At 65.7% G+C, this 19,958-nt stretch overlaps 1 protein-coding gene across 1 annotated transcript; it reads left to right on the top strand.

Annotated features, from left to right (window-relative positions):
* Window positions 1–46: 46 nt before the first annotated feature.
* NEURL4 (neuralized E3 ubiquitin protein ligase 4) lies at window positions 47–19,248 on the top strand. The gene is given in 30 exon segments (XM_048833572.2): window positions 47–321; window positions 1,200–1,578; window positions 2,946–3,017; window positions 3,607–3,905; window positions 4,715–4,826; window positions 5,190–5,278; window positions 5,636–5,708; window positions 5,847–6,117; window positions 6,490–6,671; window positions 7,381–7,466; window positions 7,556–7,718; window positions 8,427–8,625; window positions 8,799–8,875; window positions 9,495–9,573; window positions 10,124–10,299; window positions 10,981–11,109; window positions 11,292–11,437; window positions 12,106–12,321; window positions 12,881–12,979; window positions 13,621–13,770; window positions 14,150–14,314; window positions 15,165–15,323; window positions 15,450–15,629; window positions 15,838–15,931; window positions 16,076–16,183; window positions 16,462–16,606; window positions 16,757–16,869; window positions 17,338–17,426; window positions 17,428–17,504; window positions 17,599–19,248. Coding segments are annotated over 30 exon segments (4,506 nt in total). The 5' UTR covers window positions 47–147; the 3' UTR covers window positions 17,804–19,248.
* Window positions 19,249–19,958: the final 710 nt, after the last annotated feature.

Genomic DNA, 19,958 nt, shown 5'->3' with positions numbered 1-19,958 from the left:
ACGCTGCCGTCAAGCGCGGCGGCGCTGGGGGAGAGGAGCGGCGGCGCTGCCGTCAAGCGCGGCGGCCGTCGGTCCGAGGCGTCGCGAGGCGGCCGTCAAGCGCGGCGGCGGCGCGCGTCCTCGCAGCCGGCCCGGGCGCGGGGCGGGATGTCGGGCCCGGGCGGGGAGCTGCACCCGCGCACGGGGAAGCTGGTGACGCTCTCGCAGGGGGGCCGCAGCGCCGCGCGCTCCCAGCCGGGCCAGGAGTTCAACCACGGGCTGGTGCTGAGCCGCGAGCCGCTGCGGCCCGGCCGCGTCTTCGCCGTGCGCATCGACCGCAAGGTGCGGAGCGCCGAGCGCCTCGAGCGGGCCGGGGGGGGGAGCGCCGAGCGCCTCGAGCGGGGCCGGGGGGGGGAGCGCCGAGCGCCTCGAGCGGGCCTGGGGCCGGGGGGGGGGGGGAGCGCCGAGCGCCTCGAGCGGGCCGGGGGGGGGGAGCGCCGAGCGCCTCGAGCGGGCCGGGGGGGGGGGAGCGCCGAGCGCCTCGAGCGGGCCTGGGGCCGGGGGGGGGAGCGCCGAGCGCCTCGAGCGGGCCGGGGGGGGGAGCGCCGAGCGCCTCGAGCGGGCCTGGGGCCGGGGGGGGGGGAGCGCCGAGCGCCTCGAGCGGGCCGGGGGGGGGAGCGCCGAGCGCCTCGAGCGGGCCGGGGGGGGGGAGCGCCGAGCGCCTCGAGCGGGGCCGGGGGCCGGGGGGGGGGAGCGCCGAGCGCCTCGAGCGGGCCTGGGGGGGGAGCGCCGAGCGCCTCGAGCGGGCCGGGGGGGGGGAGCGCCGAGCGCCTCGAGCGGGCCGGGGGGGGGGAGCGCCGAGCGCCTCGAGCGGGCCGGGGGGGGGGAGCGCCGAGCGCCTCGAGCGGGGCCGGGGGCCGGGGGGGGGAGCGCCGAGCGCCTCGAGCGGGCCTGGGGGGGGAGCGCCGAGCGCCTCGAGCGGGGCCGGGGGCCGGGGGGGGGAGCGCCGAGCGCCTCGAGCGGGGCCGGGGGGGGGGTGGGAGCGGGGAGGCGGGGGGGCTTTGGTGCCGGCCTTGGCTGCAAGGGGGGGCCCTGATGAGCCATGGAATGGGGGGGCCTCTGGGGCCCGTCCTGGCTGCAAGAGGGATCCCCCTCGGAAGAGCCAGAACCTGACTCCCCCGTCTCTTTCCCCCTTTCCCCCCACCTCCCTTCCCCCCCAGGTGAACTCGTGGAGCGGCTCCATCGAGATCGGGGTGACGGCGCTGGACCCCGACCACCTGGACTTCCCCAGCAGCGCCACGGGGCTGAAGGGCGGCTCGTGGATCGTCTCGGGCTGCTCGGTGCTGCGGGACGGGCGCTCCATCCTCGAGGAGTACGGCCAGGACCTGGACCAGCTGGGCGAGGGCGACCGGGTGGGCATCCAGCGCACGGCCGACGGGGAGCTGCGCCTGTGGGTCAACGGGCAGGACTGCGGCGTGGCCGCCACCGGCATCCCGCCCCGCGTCTGGGCCGTGGTGGATCTCTACGGCAAGTGCACGCAGGTCACTGTCGTGCCCGGCGAGCCGGAAGAGGCCGAGGACAGCGCGGCAGGAGATGAAGGTAGAGATCCTGCTTCTCCCGCCGCCCAAGACTCTCCCTACTAGCAAGCACTTCCCGGGGACACCTCGCTACCACATGCCCCGTGTGTGTCCGCGGCGGGTCGGCCCCCCGATTTCCACGGCCAAAGCAAATGCATCCTACGCCGGCCCCGCTGTGTCTCGCCCGGCTAGCGATAGGCACTCCCCGACCTTCCCCTCGGGGTGTCTGCGGGACTCTTCACTGAAATGACCCACCCTCGTTTGCTGGTCCCCCCTCACACCATCGCTTAACTCGCCATCCGACCTGTTGTCTTTACTTGTAAACGGCACCCGCCCCGTGCTGCTTGTCTTTTTCTGGGTTTTTTCTTGGCAGCGCCCCAGTCTCAATTAGCTGCTGTCTCCATATCCAAATAAATGTGTGCAAGACGACTCTGAGGCCAGACGCAGAGACAAGTGTCTGCTGTCTCCTGCCGGGCGTCTTTACTCCTGGATTCAAAGAACTTCATTTTCAGTATAGACGGAAAACTCCAATATCCCCCGCCCATACATCTCGCAAGGGTTAAGCTGACCAGCAAGTCTCTGGCTGGCTCTCGCATGCTGCCCTTTGGTGCACTGCCCTAGAGGCATCAGACCTGGGGGATCCCTGCGAACCCCTCATGCCGTCAGCCAGCTGGTACCAACGTCACCACTGCTGTGGGGGGGGGGGAATCCAAATCTCCGGGGTGTGTTAATCTGTTGACAGGCTGAAGTGCAGGTTCTTGTCTGGCTCGTTTCCTGGGCACCGATTCCCGGGCTGCTGCCCCTTCTCCGAGCCAGCGCTGAGCCTGGAGGCAGCCCAGGCATTTAAACGGGCCCCCATTGTACCCAGGGGTGTGAAGCTTCTGCTTTCCAGTTTACTCCTGGGGGAATTCTGCGCCAAGAAATAAAAGAATTCTGCGCACGATATTCTAAAATTCTGCCAATTTGATTTGTCAAAATAACACTGCATAATGGCACCAATTTCAATTATTTTGGTAATTTATTTCCAAATACCCGCCGGTGAGTGTGGATGTAACAATACCAACACACGCACACATGTCCCCCAGGAGTAGAGAGTTAAAGAAACCTCTGTGACCACCCTGTTCCTGTGTCTCTGGTCCGTTCTGGTTACTCAGAGCCCCAGCCCGTCCCTCTGCGGCCTCGGGGCCAGTCCCGCTGGCCTTCCTCAGCCTTTTTTCCCCATGTCCATGAGGGATTATCTCCCGCCAGGGTGCCGTGGGTCTGGAGTGAGGGGCATTGGCGGAGCTGGCGGGGGCCATGGCTGGGCTAGCAGGGGGTTGCGGGTTGGGATCGAGGGGTATAACACTGCAGGCCTGGCTTCACTTCTCTTTCTTGTGTTTGCCTTCCTAGCCTTGGCCCTGGCCCTGCCCCATAACCAGAGCCGCCCGGATAAATTCCCGAACAGCCTGGAGTCTGAGAACGGTGAGTGACCCTGACCAGCCCCCGTCTACACCACTCATGGGGGGGGTGCAACATGATCTGGGCTCGGACCCCTAAGCTGGTGCCGCCTGGCCTACGCTGGTGGGAAACTTTGGCCCTGGGCTCCCAGTCACCTGGCCCCATCTCCTAGCCTGGAGGGGGCGGGGCTTCCCCTTGTGGGCTGACCCCTCCTCCTAGCCCTGGGGTGGGAAATCTGGGCCCTGAGGGCTTGACGGGGAGGAGCGGGAGAGACTGAGGCTCCTCAGTGTAAGCCTGTCCCATTCCTGGGTCCCCCCCCACGTCCATCTGTCCATCGGTTCCTGGTTTCCCTCTCCTTCCCCACGTCCATCTGTCTGTCCGTTACTGCCCCCCATCCCGCCTGTCTCTCCCTGATTTCTGTCCCTCCCCGCCACGTCTGCCTGTCTGTCCCTGATTCCTCTCCCTCCCACCTTCCCACATCTGTCCATCCATCACTGGTTCATCCCACATATATCTGTCCTTCCGTCCCTGGTTCTTGTCCCCATGCCCACCCCATCTGTCTGCACCTGATTCCTGTTTCTCTCCCCCCTCCGCCCCCCACCCCACCCCACAGGCTTGTCCAGCATGGAGCTGTCGGAGGTGGTGAGCAACGCCATCCTGTCGGCCTACAACGGCAGCTTGCTGAGCGTCAGCCTGAGCAGCCCCCCGGCAGGTGAGGGGCCCCCGGGCGGGGGGGGCGGTGGTGCCGTCCCCCTCACCTCCAACGACGCCCTGCTCTTCCACGAGAAGTGCGGGACCCTCATCAAGCTCAGCAACAACAACAAGACGGCCGAGCGGCGCCGCCCCCTGGACGAGTTCAACAACGGCGTGGTCATGACCAACCGGCCGCTGCGGGACAACGAGATGTTTGAGGTGGGGGGCTGGGGGAACATGGGGGGGCTGGGGCGGGGTGGCAATGAGATGTTCAAGATGGGGGTGGGGATAGGGGCTCTGGTGGAACACGTGGGGCTGGGGCGGGGTCCTGGCCAGCCAGATACTGAGTGACGACAAGATGTTCGAGGTCTGAGGCCAGGAAAGAGGTCCTTGGGGGTCTGGGGCAACATGGGGGGGGCTGCGGGGTGGGGGGGGGGCTGTCCTGGTCAATCACACACTGAGGGCTGGGATGGGGTTCTTGCAGGCTGGGGTGGGGGCTGCAGCGTGGTCATGATGAACCAGTTGCTGGACAACGAAATGTTCTAGGTCTGGGGTGGGATGGGGGTTGGGGGGTTTGGGATATAGGGGGGCTGGGGTAGGGGCATTGGTAGGGGAGCAAGATGTTTTGAGGTGTGGGGGGGTATGTAAGAGGAATGGGGGGGTGCTGTTTGACAGATGTTGGAGGTGGGGATGGGGCCACACGCTGTTGGGGGGTGCCCTGGAGGGGAACACATGGGGGAGGGATGGGGCAGGAGGGCTTGTAGACAAAGTGTGTGTAGGAGGGTATGGAGGGGTGAGGCTGGGGGGCCAGGAGTGCCCAGGGGGTGAGTCTCGGAAAGGGGGCAAGGGCAGGGGCTAACCTGGTTGGGGGAGCCATGTCACGTGGCGGCATTATCTCAGGGGTTTGGGGCAGGAGGGGAGAGAGTTGGGGTGCAGCCAGAGGGGGAAAAATGCGGCAGGGGGTGGGGGTCAGACGACTGGCTGGGGGAGGGGTGAATCCCCTGACCCCCACCCCTTTTGCCCCATAGATCCGCATCGACAAGCTGGTGGACAAGTGGTCGGGCTCCATCGAAATCGGGGTTACGACCCACAACCCCAACAGCCTGGAGTACCCCGCCACCATGACCAACCTGCGCTCCGGTACCCGCCTCTGAGAGGCGTCCTGGCCTTCCCCCGGCTCCCGGGTTCTCTCCCTGGTTCTGGGAGGGGAGTGGGGGCCTATTGGTTAGAACAGGGTGGAGGCTGGGAGCCAGGACTCCTGGGTTCTATCCTTGTCTTGGGGGGGGGTGGGTCCCTATTTCAGTTTTTTACCTCAATTTTCCCCCTCTGCAGCTCTTTTGATGGCTGAATTTGGGGGGAGGGAAGAAGGAGCTGAATGGGGGGCGCGGGGAAAGCCAGAAGTGGCCAGCTGGCTTCCCCTTGACATCAGCAGGATGGGGTGGGGGGGTGTCCCTGGGGGCAGGTCCCCGCAGCTGATTGGCTGATGGGAGCCCCCCCCACCAGGCACCATCATGATGAGCGGCTGTGGGATCTTGACCAACGGCAAAGGGACACGCCGGGAATACTGCGAATTCAGCCTGGACGAGCTGCAGGTGAGAGGCTCCCCGAGACTGATCCCGCTGGCCCCCCAAACCTTCCTAGCTACCCCCCTGCTGATGAGCCCACAAAACCCCCATAGCCAACCCCCTGCAGGCACCCTGAAACCCCATCGCCATCCTTCTGTGGATGAGGGGGTCCCCATATTCCTGCACCCCTCATGTGTGAACCAGGCTCCTCCGAAGCCCCCAGCCCCTTGTATCCCCGCACTTCTCTCTCATACTCCAACCCCCTGACCTGCTACAACCTCCTCTGTAGCCCCATAAGCCCCCCCTCCACCTCTGCCCTCACCTCTTCACTGGGTTCCCCGGCTGCAGCTCCCACTAACTGCCTCCCTCACCTTGTCCCCACAGGAGGGGGATCACATTGGCCTGACGCGGAAATCCAACAATGCCCTGCACTTCTACATCAACGGCATTGACCAAGGTATGGGGCGGAGCAGAGTGCCCAGCAGGGGGCGCTCTCTTCTCTGGCCAGCAGTGTTTACTCTGGTGCCGTTATAACCAGCCGCCCCACCCCAGAGGTAGCCGCATGGTGTGTGAGTCTCCCCTTCTTTCCCCCCAGGCGTGGCTACCACCCTGACCCCGCTGGTGGTGTACGGCGTGGTGGATCTCTACGGCATGGCGGTGAAGGTCACCATCGTCCACAACCACAACCACAGCGACCGGCTTCGGCGCAACAATGCCATCATGAGGGCGCTGTCCCCGGATGTGGGGCGCCGTGCCCTGGAGGCCGGGGGGGTGGGCGAACCTGAGCCAGAGCGGCTGCTTTTCCACACCAACTGTGGCCAGAAGGCGGCCATCGTCAACGACGGGCGCACGGCCCTCCGCCCGCAGTGAGTGCCAACCTGCCCCCAGGGACCGCTGCCCCCGCCAGGGTCTGGGGCCCTCACGTATCCTGTATCACAGCGCCGGGCGAGGGGTCCCCGGGTCACCAGCCGCCCCACCCCGCGTCAGAGGTGGCCGCACCTCGGCGCCGGGCGAGGGGTCCCCGGGTCACCAGCCGCCCCACCCCGCATCAGAGGTGGCCGCACCTTGGCGCCGGGAGAGGGGTCCCTGTATAAACAGCCGCCCCGCATCAGAGGTGGCCGTATCTCAGCGCTGGGCGAGGGATCCATGTGTAGCCAGCCACCCTGCCCCAGAGGTGGCCGCATCTTCGCGCAGGGGTCGGTGGTTCGTGTCTGAACTATCCCATCTCTCTCCACCAGTGCCACGGACGACTTCAACCACGGTGTCGTCCTCAGCAACCGGGCCCTGCGCAACAACGAGGTCTTCCAGGTGCGGATCGATAAGATGGTGGACAAGTGGGCAGGCTCCATCGAGATCGGGGTGACCACGCACAACCCCACCTACCTGCAGCTGCCCTCCACCATGACCAACCTGCGCTCAGGTCAGGGCCCCGGCGCCCCATCCTCGCCCCTTCTCTAGCAGGTGGCTAGCTTCCTTCGGGAGAGACCTGGCCCCCTAACTGCCCCCAAAGTGGCCCACCAGGGCGGGCAGATGTGTCCTGCAGTGGGTAGTTTCCCAGGTTAATTGCCAGCTGGGGGTGCTGGCAGGTGGTAGTTCCCAGGATAATTGGTGGCTGGAGCTGGCAGCCATGCCCTGTGGCATGTAGTTCTCTGGATTAACTGCTGTCCAGAGAGCTGGTGGGTGCTCTGTATGCCAGGTAGTTCCCCGGGTTAACCTTTCCCTGGGTGGCCTGGTACCTGTGGCGGGTAGTTCTCTGGGTTAATTGCCGGCTGGGGGTGCTGGCAGCTGGTAGTTCCCAGGATAATTGGTGGCTGGCAGCAATGCCCTATGGCGGGTAATTCCCTGGGTTAACTGCTCCCCGGGCGGCCTGGTAGCTGAGTCCTGTGGCAAGTAGTTCCTTGGGTTAACCTCTCCCCCGTTGGACTGGTGGGTAGTTCCCTGGATTAATTGATGACTTGGGGGGGGCTAGCAGTCATGCCTCGGAGGTTGCTGACGGCACCCACGCAGTTGAGCTGGTCCCTGGGTCCTTCGCCAGCCTGCCCGCTGTGGCAGGCAGTTCCGCGGGTTAACGGCGAGCCACGTGACTGGGCCGGGCGCCGCCAGTAATCTCCGGCCCCTCTTCCCCCCAGGCACCTGGATGATGACGGGCAACGGAGTCATGCACAACGGCACCACCATCCTGGATGAATACGGGCACAATCTGGACCGGCTCAAGGTGAGTTGTGGGAAGCAGGGGGGCAGCGTGCCTCAATCTGCCCCCAGGCAATGCCCTCACCCCCTCTGCTGTCCCCCCCCCCAATGCAGGCGGGCGACACAGTGGGCGTGGTCCGCAAGGAGGACGGGACTCTGCATTTCTTCGTCAACGGGGTGGCACAGGGGCCGGCTGCCTGGAATGTGCCACCCAACGTCTACGCCGTGGTGGATCTGTACGGGCAGGCGGCGCAGGCCACCATCCTCGACGACACGGGTGAGCTGGGGGGCCTGGTGTGGGGCTGGGGGATAGCTGGCGGGGGGCAGTCGCGGGGCTGTATTGTGCTTTCTGGGGGGGGCTGGGATATAGGTAGGGGGAACAGAGCTGTGTCTCGGTGCCGGGGGTTCCCCGGGGACTGGGGTATGTGTGTGTGGCTGGGGGGGGGAATCTTGGTGTCGGGGGATCCCAGGGGCTGGGATAGAATGGGGTGGGGGTGGGGGGGCTGGGATATAGCTGGGAGGGGAGGGAACAGGGCCATGTTTTGGTGCTGGGGGATCCTGGGGCCTGGGATGTAGTGGGGTGGGGGTGGGGGGCTGGGATATAGCTGGAGCGGGAGGGAACAGGGTCATGTTTTGGTGCCAGGGGATCCCAGGGGCTGGGATACAGTTGTGGGGCGGGGGGGGAATGAGGCCATGTCTCAGCGCCGGGAGGGGGTCCTAGGGGCTGGGCTGTAGCAGGGGAGGGGCTGGGTCTTGGTGCCGGGGGATCCTGGGTGGGGAAGGGCTGGGATATGGCTGGGAGGGGGACGGAACAGGGCCATGTTTTGGTGCCAGGGGATCCCAGGAGGTGGGATATAGTCATGGGGGGTGGGCGGGAATGAGGCTGTTTCTCTGTGCTGGGGGGGTTCCCAGGGCTGGGATAGAGCTGGGGGGGCCCCCCGTGCACCCCGGGAACACCCTGCCTCCCTCGCTTCCCCCCCCCCAGATCTCCTCCCGCTGCCCGACGACCTGTCGGAGGGCAACAACCAGCTGTCGCCCAGCAGCCCCTCGTCCGTGGCCTCGGTGAGCGACCTGCGCTTCCACCAGCTGCACGGCACCAACGCGGTGATCACCAACGGCGGGCGCACGGCCCTGCGCCAGAACTGCCGTAGCGAGTTCAACGACGCCATCGTCATCTCCAACCGGTCGGTGTGTGTGGAAGAGATGGGCGCCGTCCCCCCCCTTCCCTGCCCGCCTCCCAGCGCGCCCCCTGCCTGCCCTCTCCGCTCTGCCCCGAAGCCTCCCCTCGGCCCCGAGCCGTATCCGCGCCCCGGGGCACCGGCGCCAGGCTTCATCGCTCTCCCCTCTCCCCGCGCAGGGCCCTCCGGGACGGCGAACTCTTTGAGATAGTCATTCAGAAGATGGTGGATCGCTGGTCCGGTTCTATAGAGGCAGGTGAGAGACGGGGAAGGGGAAATGGGCGGGGGGTTGTCCCTGTGCCCCACGGCCCCACTTCCCTGGCTTAATTTCCCTCCCACCCATATAGAGCCACTAGGGGTCGGTGGTCTGTTTCATTTCCTGTCCCATCTCAGCACGGGGCGAGGGGTCCCCGTGTAACCAGCCGCCCCGCCCCAGAGGTGGCTGCATCTCAGCACCGGGCGAATCATATTCAGACCTGGCAAGACAGGAGCTCGGAGCGAGTGGGGTCCTGCGGGGGGCAGCCCTGGGTTCGGCACTCATCTTTAGTTTCGTGACTCACCTGGGTGACGGAGTGGTGAGTACATTTACCGAACTTGTGGCTACCCCGAGCTGGGAGGAGTCGCCAGCGCTTTCGGGGGCCGGATCAGAAGTCGGACCGACTGCGCCAAATTGGTCTGACCTCACTGAGTTGAAACTCCGTGAAGACCAGCGCCCCGTACCCCACTTAGGAAGGGAAAACCAACTGGGGGGCTAACCGGCCGGGGGCTCGGACGGGAGGGGGACGCGCGGGAGATGGCGGGGCTGGGCGAGCGTGGGGCGGGGTGGCCTCGCCGGGTCCCTTCCAGCCCCTCACGGCTCGGATTCCCTCCGGCAGGGGTCACGGCCATCCGGCCTGAAGACTTGGAGTTCCCCAACACCATGACGGACATCGACTACGACACCTGGATGCTCAGGTGAGTGTGGGGGGGCGGTGGGCTCGGGTGCATTTCCTGGCTCTCAGCCACTGGGGAGGCAGGGCCATGCCTTGGGGCAGGGGGCTGGGATATGGGGCTGGAGCTTGGGTTCCTGGGGGCTGGGATATAGCGAGGGGGGGAGATGGGGCTGCGGCTTGGGGGGCTGGGATACATGGGGGCGTGGCTTGGGTTCCTGGGGGGTGTGTGTCCATGGCTGTGTTCCTGGGGGGCTGGGATATAGCGAGGGGGGGAGATGGGACTGTGGCTTGCGTTTCTGGGGGGATGGGATACGGGGGGGGGGGTCCGTGGCTGGGTTTCCGGGGAGCTGGGATATAGCGAGGGGGGGAGATGGGGCTGCGGCTTGGGGGGCTGGGATACACGGGGGGCGTGGCTTGGGTTCCTGGGGGGCTGGGGTACGGGGTGGGGGTGTGGCTCAGGTTCCTGGGGGCTGGGATATAGTGGGGCGGGGGGGTCAGGGCTGTTGCTCAGGCTCCTGGGAGGGGATGGGACCGTGTCTCTTTCTGACGCCCCCCTCCCTGCCCCCCCGCAGCGGCACGGCCATCATGCAGGATGGCAACACCATGCGCAACAACTACGGCTGCGACCTGGACTCGCTGACCACCGGCTCCCGCATCGGCATGATGCGCACGGCCAAGGGAGACCTGCACTACTTCATCAACGGCGTGGACCAGGGCGTGGCCTGCTCCGGCCTCCCCCCTGCCAAGGGTGAGCCCCCCCCCCCCTCCCCCAGCCCTGGGCCCGTTGGTCTGATCCGGCCTCCCCCCTGCCAAGGGTGAGCCCCCCTCCCCACCCCCCAGCCCTGGGCCCGTTGGTCTGATCCGGCCTCCCCCCTGCCAAGGGTGAGCCCCCACCCCCAGCCCTGGGCCCGTTGGTCTGATCCGGCCTCCCCCCTGACAAGGGTGAGCCCCCACCCCCACCCCCCAGCCCTGGGCCCGTTGGTCTGATCCGGCCTCCCCCCTGCCAAGGGTGAGCCCCCCTCCTCACCCCCCAGCCCTGGGCCCGTTGGTCTGATCCGGCCCGGCTTGTCCACCCCCCACCCCCCCCCCCACGGACGGGCCCAGTGGTCTGATCTGGTGGGGGGAAATGTACTGGATTGGATGGGCCCATTGGTCGGAAGGGGGCGGGGGCTGGATGGACCCATTGGACTGATCTGTGGTTATAACAGGCTGATCGACCCATTGGTCGGGGCAGGGGTGGGGAGGTGGCTGGATGGACCCATTGGGCTCGTGCAGGGGGGGATATACTGATCTGGGGGGGTGGAAATACAGCAGACTGGATGGACCCATTGGGCTGATCGGGGCAGGGGGGGGAATAGCCGAGCTGTGTGTTGTGGCATCTGCTGCCAGGTTAACCCTTTGCTCCCCTCCCCCCGGTGGCACGGCACAGAGGTGTACGCCGTGGTGGATCTGTACGGCCAGTGCGTCCAGGTGTCCATCACCAGCGCCACGGGCCCCATGGACAACAGCCTGTCGACCAGCAACGTCACCGAGAAATCCTTCCCCATCCACTCGCCAGGTGAGAGCCCCGCCCCGGCCCAGAGGCGGCTGCATCTCTGTGCTGAGTTCAGGGGCCCCTCTGTGGAGAGCAGCCCCACCCGGCCTGCCAGGGGAGAGCGCCCCCTGCTGAGCCCTGCAGCACTGCGCCACCTGGCATCCCGCCAGCCGTTGATGGCCCCATCTCTCCTCCCTTCCCCCCAGTGCCGGGCGTGGCTCACCGCTTCCACAGCAGCTGCGGGAAGAACGTGGCCTTCCAGGACGACGGGTGCCGGGCCATGCGTGTGGCCGGCTACTGCCACGGGATCGTCTTCAGCATGAAGGAGCTGAAGGCTGACGAGGTCTTTGAGGTGAGTTCCCTCCCCGCCCCCGGGGTTGGGGTATCTGCTGCCCCCTGCTGGGGGGATGGGACTCTCACCAGCCCCTCCAGAGTGGGAGGAGCCCAGCCCCTGCTAGATTGCTTCCCCCGTCGCCAAGGGGGGTGAGTCTGGGCCCCGGTGGCTCCCGGTGCCTTCCTCCTGGGGTCTGTAGGGGGAGCTGTGCCCCAGCCTGGATCTGGGGTGAGGGCTACACTCATGATCCTGCCCCCTAGTGCTCCGTGACCTCTGACCCTTGGAGCGGCTCCTGCCCTCCGTTGCTCGGTGACCTCTGACCCTTGAAGTCTGATTCCCCCTATTCAGTGACCTCTGACCCTTGGAGCCAGATTTCCTCCCCCATTGCTCGGTGATCTCTGACCCTTGGAGCCAGACCCCCCAGTGATCAGTGACCTCTGACCCTTGGGGCTGGATTTCCCCCACCCATTGCACGGTAGGGTGACCAGAGAGCAAGTGTGAAAAATCGGGATGGCGGGGGGTAACAGGAGGCTATATAAGAAAAAAAACCAAAAATTGGGACTGTCCCTATAAAATTGGGACACTTGGTCATCCTATTGCACGGTCACCTCTGACCCTTAGGGCTAGATTTCCCCCCCCCACCTCTGCCCCGTGCTCACACCCCCCCCCACCCCCCTCATCCGCAGGTGAAGATCGAGGAGCTGGACGAGAAGTGGTCGGGCTCCTTCCACGTGGGGCTGACCACGCTGCTGCCCTCCGAGGTGCCCTATGCGGCCACGGGGCTGCCGGCCTCCCTGCTGGAGCTGCACTCCAAGGCCACCTGGCTGGTGGCCGGCTCCGAGGTGCGGCGCAACGGCCAGCTGCAGAAACAGAACTATGGCTGCTCGCTGGAGAGGCTGGGGGTGAGTCGCGGGGGAGCTGTGGGGCTAGGCAGGCCGGTGGGAGGGATCGGAGGGGAAATGCAGGGCTCCAGAGGTCCAGTGGGGGCGGGAGGAAGATGTGGGGCTGGAGAGGCCCAGTGATCTGGTGGGGTGGGGGGAGAAGGCAGGAGGCATGGGGATTGTGGGGGCAGCGGTCTGGTCCTGGGAGGATGGGTGGTGGTGGTGGGGGGGGTCCCAGCAGTCTGGTCCCCGGGTGGGAGGAGTGGCGGGGGACTGGAGGCGCCCCAGCGGTCTGGTCCCAGGGGTGGGGTGGGCATGGGGTGTGGGGATGGGGGGGGCGAGGGGATGGGGGGCCCAGTACTCTGGCCAGTGGGGGTGGGCAGGGGGCGTGGAGTTCAGGGGCTCAGCGGTCTGGTCGGGGTTGCGGGAGCAGATGGACAGGGGTCTTGGAGATGTGTGGGGGCAGCGGTCTGGTCCGGGGTGTGGAGGGGAGTGATCAGGGGGCATGGGGCCAAGGGGACCATGGGTCAGACCTGTGGGGCGGCCCCGTCACTCTGACCCAGGCCCCCCCTCCCGGCAGGTGGGGAACCGCGTGGGGGTGAAGCGCTGTGCGGACGACACCATGCACATCCTGGTGGACGGCGAGGACATGGGGCCGGCCACCACCGGCGTGGCCAAGGTAACTCCTCGGCCCTGGGGCTGGGACCCCCAACCGCCTGAAGGTGCTGGGGGGGCAGAGCCCACGTGAGCCCCACTGGATAGAGCTCAAAGCTTTCTCCCTCCCTGACCTGCACCCCAGCAGCCAGCATCCCCCAAGGGGGCTGCCTTTTGGGGGGACGTGTGATGTCATGAGCATCGGTCCGCCACTTCCTGTCTGGGAAAGGTTGTGATGTCATGGGTAGGGCCCGCTTCTTCCTGGCTGGGAGCGGATGTGATGTCGTGAGGGGATAGGCCCCACCTTCTCCTATGTAGGAGTTATTGTGATGTCATGGGGGAATATAATGTGATGTCATGGGAGGGTTAGGGTCCGCCTCTTCCTGTGACATCACATCATACATCCCCTCCCCAGACAAGAAGTTGCTGCCCCGTGAGCAACTGGAGTGTCCCTCCCATCGCTTTCTCCTCCCCCCCGGCAGGACGGCTCTGCTCCTGCCGTGTCTGGTTCTGACCCGGCATCGTCCGTTCCGAGTGCGGGATAAACCCAACGGTCCCAGCCCCCACTCCCCTCTCAGAACTGGGGAGAGAACCCAGGAGTCCTGGCTCCCAGCCCCCCCGCTCTAACGGCCAGCCCCCCCCTCCCCCCGTGTCCTGTGTCCTCAGAACGTCTATGTGGTGCTGGATCTGTACGGCCGCATCACCGCAGTCTCCATCGTCAGCTCCACGGTGCTGGAGGAGTCGGACGGCACCAAGCCGCCGTCTGTCGCCTCTGAGACGTACAGCGAGGAAGAGGAGGAGGAGGAGCCCACGCCTGTGAGTGCAGGGAGACGGGACATTTGCCCTTTTTCCTTGAGGGGGCGCCAGTCCTGCTCCAGCCTCAGGGTGGGAAGAATAGGAGATGCTGCCTGTCTCCTCTAGGGGGCACTGGCTCCCATCCGACCCCAGGGCGGGGCCTGGCTGGCTCAGGGGGGCGGGGAATGGGGCATAGGGCCTCTCTCCTCTGGGGGCGCCGGCTCCCACCCGCCTGGCTGGCTCAAGGGGGCGGAGAATGGGGCACAGGGCCTGTCCCCTCTAGGGGGCGCTGGCTCCCATCCGGCCTATGGCAGGGACTGGGTGGCTCAGGGGGGCGGGGAATGGGGCATAGGGCCTGTCCCTTCTAGCTGGTGAGTGACTCTCCTCCCCTCGGCTGCAGTGTGAGAACGAGGCCCCCATGCCGCCGGCCGCCATGGAGTTCCTGGAGAACCACGGCAAGAACATTCTGCTGTCCAACGGCAACCTGACGGCCACCCGCGTGGCCAGCTATAACCAGGGCATCGTGGTCATCGCCCAGCCCCTGCCCCAGGGCCAGCTGTTCCAGGTGGGGCCCCGGCCCCGCTCCTTCCCCTCGCGGAAAGATGTGATGTCATGATGGGGAAGGGAGGAGGGCCTGCGACTTCCTGCTGGGGAGGAAGTGATGTTGTCATGACATGAGCGACTGTAGGGCCTGCTACTTCCTATCAGGGAGGATGTGATGTCATGACATGAGCGAATGTAGGGCCTGCTATTTGTCATGGGGGGTGGGTGTAGGGCCTGCTACTTCCTGTCAGGGAGGATGTGATGTCATGACACGAGCGAATGTAGGGCCTGCTACTTCCTGTCGGGGAGGATGTGATGTCATCATGGGGCATGAGTGTAGGGTCTGCTACTTCCTGTCAGGAGAGGATGTGATGTCATGACATGAGCGAATGTAGGGCCTGCTACTTCCTGTCGGGGAGGATGTGATGTCATAACACGAGCGAATGTAGGGCCTGCTACTTCCTGTCGGGGAGGATGTGATGTCATCATGGGGCATGGGTGTAGGGCCTGCTACTTCCTGTCAGGGGAGGATGTGATGTCATGACATGAGTGAGTGTAGGGCCTGCTACTTCCTGTCGGGGAGGATGTGATGTCATGACACGAGAGAGTGTAGGACCTGCTACTTCCTGTCAGGGAAGGATGTGATGTCATGATGGGGGTGGGTGTAAGGCCTGCTAATTCCCGACGGGAGGATGTCGGTCCTGCTCATGTCCATCTAGGGTGTGTGTGATGTCGTGATGGGGGTGTGATCTCACAGGGGGTGATATCATTAGGTGCCCTATGGGAGGTGGGTCCCAGTGGCTTCTGACATCACTTCCTCTCCAACGGCATCATGGGAACTCTCCCACTCTCCCCCCGCCTCCTCTTTCCAGGTTCAGATCGACTTCCTGAACCCCCAGTGGACGTCGTCCCTGTCCCTGGGTGTCATTGGCACCTCGCCCGAGCGCCTCAACTTCCCCGCCACGGCCTGCTCCCTCAAGCGCTCCGCCTGGCTCCTGCAGCGTGACTCCGTCTTCCACAACTCGCTCAAGGTGCGGACGGGCCCGGGGCCTGCCCTGCCCCCTCTAGGGGGCGCCGGCTCCCGGCGGGCTGGGGCGGGGAATGGGGCCGGGGGCCTTTCTGGAGCTCGCTATGGTCTCTCCTCCCCCCCACCCCAGATCTGTGAGAACTACGGGCCCAATCTGGACACGTGCCCCGAGGGGACGGTGCTGGGACTCTTGGTGGACTCGAGCAGCTGCCTCCACGTCTACGTCAACGGGATGGACCAGGGGGTGGCCGCCCAGGACATCCCCACCCCCTGCTACGTGCTCGTCGACCTCTACGGGCAGTGCGAGCAGGTGAGCCCCACCCCCGGAGGGGGGGAGAACCCAGCCCCCCTGCTCTAACCACTAGCCCCCCCACTCCCCTTCCAGAGCCAGGGAGAGAACCCAGGAGTCCTGGCTCCCAGCTCCCCCACTCTAACCTGCCAGCCCCCACTGCCCTCCCAGAGCCAGGGAAAGAACCCTGGCACCCAGCTCCCCCCAACCAGGGCATTTGTCCCCCCAGGTTACCATAGTAACGAACGACACCCCGGCGCTGGGAGGGGAGAGCGCGGACCCCCACGCCCAGGCAGACATGGAGAAGGCGGACATGGTGGATGGTGAGTGATGGAGTTGGGCTGCCCTCTGCTGGGCGGGGGGCCGGAATCTGCCCAGGTGAGGGGCTGGGGCTGTGCCCTCCCCTCTGAGCCTCTAGGGCGTGTGGGGCAGGGGCGGGCTGGCTATCCCCTCTTTCTCTGTTGCAGGCATTAAGGAGAGTGTGTGCTGGACGCCCCCCGTGGACATGAACACCATGAAGACCTGCGAGTACCACGCCCTCTGCGCCCGCTTCAAGGATCTCCTCCTGCTGCCAGGTGAGCCGGGACCTGCCTCTCCGTGGGCATCGGGGTGGGGCGCCCTGCTCCTCGTTAAGCCGCCCCGGATCGAGCCATGTGTGCGACCAAACGGGGCCGGCTGGTTTCAAACGCATGCTAGGGGGAGCTGGATGGTGAATGTTGTCATTAGGGTTCAGAGTTAACACCCCATGCATCAGGCTCAGGGTAGCTCTCCTGTGGAGGGGAAGGAAAAGGGGGGCTGCCTTCCCCCCCCTCACCGCCCAACACCTGACTCGCGCCCCCCCCTTCCCTCCCAGATGACTACTTCGCGGAAGATCCTAAATTCAGCCTCTGCTACTGTGAGTCATGCCACAAGCTGCGGGGGGACGAGGCCTATTACAAGCGGGGGGAGCCCCCCCGGGACTACGCCCTGCCCTTCGGATGGTGCCGTTTCAACCTCAGGTACCCGTCTGGGCGGGAGGGGGCTCTGGGTCCCAATTGGGGGACAGGGGGATCGGACTGGAAGGGGGAAGGCTGGGCGGGGAGGGGTCTGGAGTGGAGATGTGGGGCTTGGGGGCAGGTTCACGGCTCTGATACCCCCCGCCCCGGCAGGGTGAACCCCCAGCTGGAGGTGGCCAGCACCTGTAAGAAGTGGCACATGGCTTATCACGGCACAAGTGTAGGCGCCGTCCGGAGGATGCTGGACCAAGGGGAGTTGGGAGCAGGTAGGAGGAATCCGGTACCGAGCCCATCGCGCCCCGCCCAGAGCTGGCGATGGAAGCCAGGACTCCTGGCTTCCCCCCGCTCTAACTGCTCGACTCCACTTCCTCTCCCAGAGCCGGGGAGAGAACCCAGGAGTCCTGGCTGCCAGACCCCCCTGCTGGACCTCACTCCCCTCCTAGAGCTGGGGAGAGAACCCAGGCGTCCTGGCTCCCAGCCCACCCTGCTCTAACCATGAGACTACACTTCCTCTCCCAGAGCTGGGGAGTGAACCCAGGAGTCCTGGCTCCAAGCCCCCCTTGCAGGACCCCACTCCACTCCCCGAGGGTCACATGCATCAAACATGACCAGGCCTGATGCAGACTCCTCCGACCTGCGGAGGGGGGCAGTGTTTGGGTGGGGGGGCTGTGGGGGGGACGGATCCAAACTTGCTGAGTGGCTGTCCCGTCCCCCCCCCCCCCCCCCCCCCTCAGGCAGTGCGTCCATCCTGAGCTGCCGGCCTGCCAAGGCGGACCCCCAGGGCGGGGGCTACCATGAGCCCGAGAACAGCTCCCCGGATCGGGGGGGCCGAGCCCCAACGTGTCCTGCTCTCGCCCACCCTGCGCTACGCCGGCCTGGAGGCCTTCGCCACCAAAGTGCAGTGAGTCCTGCCCGCCACCGGGGGGCGCCAGGGGGGCTGCGGGGGGGAGAGCAGTGAGTCCCTGACCCCTCTCTCTCTCTCCCCACCCCCACAGATTCCGGGACCCCAAGTCTCAGCGGCAGCACGGGGCGCAGGTGGCCTTCCAGGTGTGCGTGCGCCCCGGTTCCTACAAGCCGGGCCCCCCGTCGGCCGGCGCCCCCGAGCCCCCGGACCCCCGCTTCAGCGCTGCCGAGCTCGAGTGGGTCACCAAGGAGAAGGGGGCTACTGTGCTCTACGGCCTGCTGGTGCGTGTGGAGTGACCCCCACCCCCCCCCCCCGCGGCTGGCGGGGAGAGCTCTAACACCAACCCCCCCCATGGCCTGGGGGAGGGGGAGCTCTGCACATCTCTCCCCACCCCCCCTGCACACCTTGGACCAGCAGGGGGTGTCGGACGCTGGGGGGGGGAGGCTTCTGGCTGTAAGACACCCCCCCGGATTCCAGAGGAGGACTGTATTTCTGGGGGAGTCTCTTTGCACCACGTGCCCCCCCCCGTGCCCAGCAGGGGGCAGGGCACTAGAAGAGGCTGCCTTTCTTTTGTGGGGGGGGCTCCCTCCTCCTCTGGCAAAGCCTGGTGGGGGGGGGGGGGGGAGAATTTGGACAAGATACAAAGAGTCTGACACTGTTTTAAAGGTTGGGGGGGGGGGACATCCGCTCCCCATACACACAGCTCCCTCTGGTGGCCAGAGCTGTATTTTGCACATAGAAAAAGCTAAGGATTTTTGGGGGGGGGGGGGCTCGTACAGCATGCTGGGAGATAGTGGGTTGCAATTGATTGCACCATGAAGGACTTAATTTTTTTTAAAGGGGGGGGGATCTACCTCGATGGGGGAGGGACCCCCAAAAATAATCCAGTTGGGAGGGGTAGAGAAGACATGCCCCCTTCCCCCCCCGGCATGCTCTGATGGATTGCCGTGGGCAGGGGTGCCTCTCTGTGCCTGGGGGGGGCACCACTGCTTCCTCCAGAGCACATGGGCCCTTTGTTCTGGGGGGGGGCGGCTGGCTCAGCTGTGCCCTTGGCTGGGATTTTTCCATTGAACATTTCGAGGGGGGGAGTGCTCGACTCAATTATTGCCAGGGGGAGAGGTTGGACTAGTCCAGGGGCAGTGTGGGGGGGATTTGTTCTGTTACACACACACACACACACACACACCCTTGTTCTTTGTTCCCTTGATTGGGGGGAGGTGATTCTCCTGGTATTGTGGAGGGGGTGCCCCAGCCCCTGATCTGGGGGGTGGTGTGTTGCATTTTAGCACTTACTGGGGTTACTAATCTGCCCCCTGCTTGGGCTGGGGGGGATGTGTCAGCTAAGTGACCCTGCCCCCCCCCCCGCTACCACTTTCCTCCACCCTGTTCCTTTTTCCCCCCCAGCCCTCTGTTCCTACCCCCAGTGTGCCAGTTCCCACCCCCCCACACATCAGCCTGTCTCTGTCTCTCCCCCCCTCCCCTCCCCTCCTTATTTATTACCTGTTGGTGTTGTTGAAATGTGAATTTCCGGGGGGAGGTGGGGCAGGGGGGCAGGTTCAGCTCCCCTCCACCCCCCCCCCCCCGTTACTTTTTTTTTAAAGTTTTTATTTAAGCTGCTTTTCCATGTAAGGTGAGGGGGGGGGGAGGCAGAGCTGTGTTGTGAGGTGGAGTTGAACGTGGGGTGCAGAGGGGGTGTCCCTGGAGCCCCCCTACCCCGATTGATAAACCGCCATGCAACCACCTCATCTGTGTCTGTGTCTGTGTGTCACCCCCAGCCCTGAGGGGGGGGTTCCCTAGTGCAGAAATACCCCCCCCCCGGTGATTCCTCCCCAGAGGCCCATGCCCTGTGTGGCTCCCTGCAGCCGTGGAGGTGATGCCCATGCACCCGATGTGGGGTTCCCAGGGTACCCCAGGAGGTGGGTTCTCCCCCCAGCTCTAGAATGGGGGGGCACAGTCCTTCATAGCCATGCCCTAGATTCTTGGAGGGAGGTGAGCCCCCTGCCCTGCTGGGTTCCCAGTTGGGGGTGGGCCCTTTCTCTGGCTCTGGGGGGGAGCAATGGGGTCCCCCACCCTCTCTAGGAGTGGTTTGGCCCTGCCCCTTGGCCTCATGCTGCCGGTGGGGGCCCCTCTGCTGCCTGCCTCTCCTCCTTGCCCCCCCCCATGCCTCGGAACCGGGCAGGTCTGTCCCCCCTCCCCCGCCGGGAGAGGAGTTCGAGCTTCGTCGGGATCCCACTGCTGCCACCACTGGGCGAGGGGCGGGGCCGAGCCTCGCTCTTGCGCGCCGGGGGCGGGGCCGAGCCTCGCTCTCGCGCGGGTGCGGGGGGCGCGTCTCCCCGTGAAGCTAGCGGAAGGCGCAGGGCCGAGCCTCGTTGTGACCCTCGGGGGCGGGGATCTTTGAAGGGCTGGGCCGGGCCTCGCTGTGAACCAAGGGGGGGCGGAGCCTCGCTATGA

This window comes from Caretta caretta, chromosome 28 (genome assembly GCF_965140235.1).
Source record: "Caretta caretta isolate rCarCar2 chromosome 28, rCarCar1.hap1, whole genome shotgun sequence".
NCBI lineage: Eukaryota > Metazoa > Chordata > Testudines > Cheloniidae > Caretta > Caretta caretta.
This window is presented reverse-complemented; position numbering and strand designations above follow the sequence as displayed.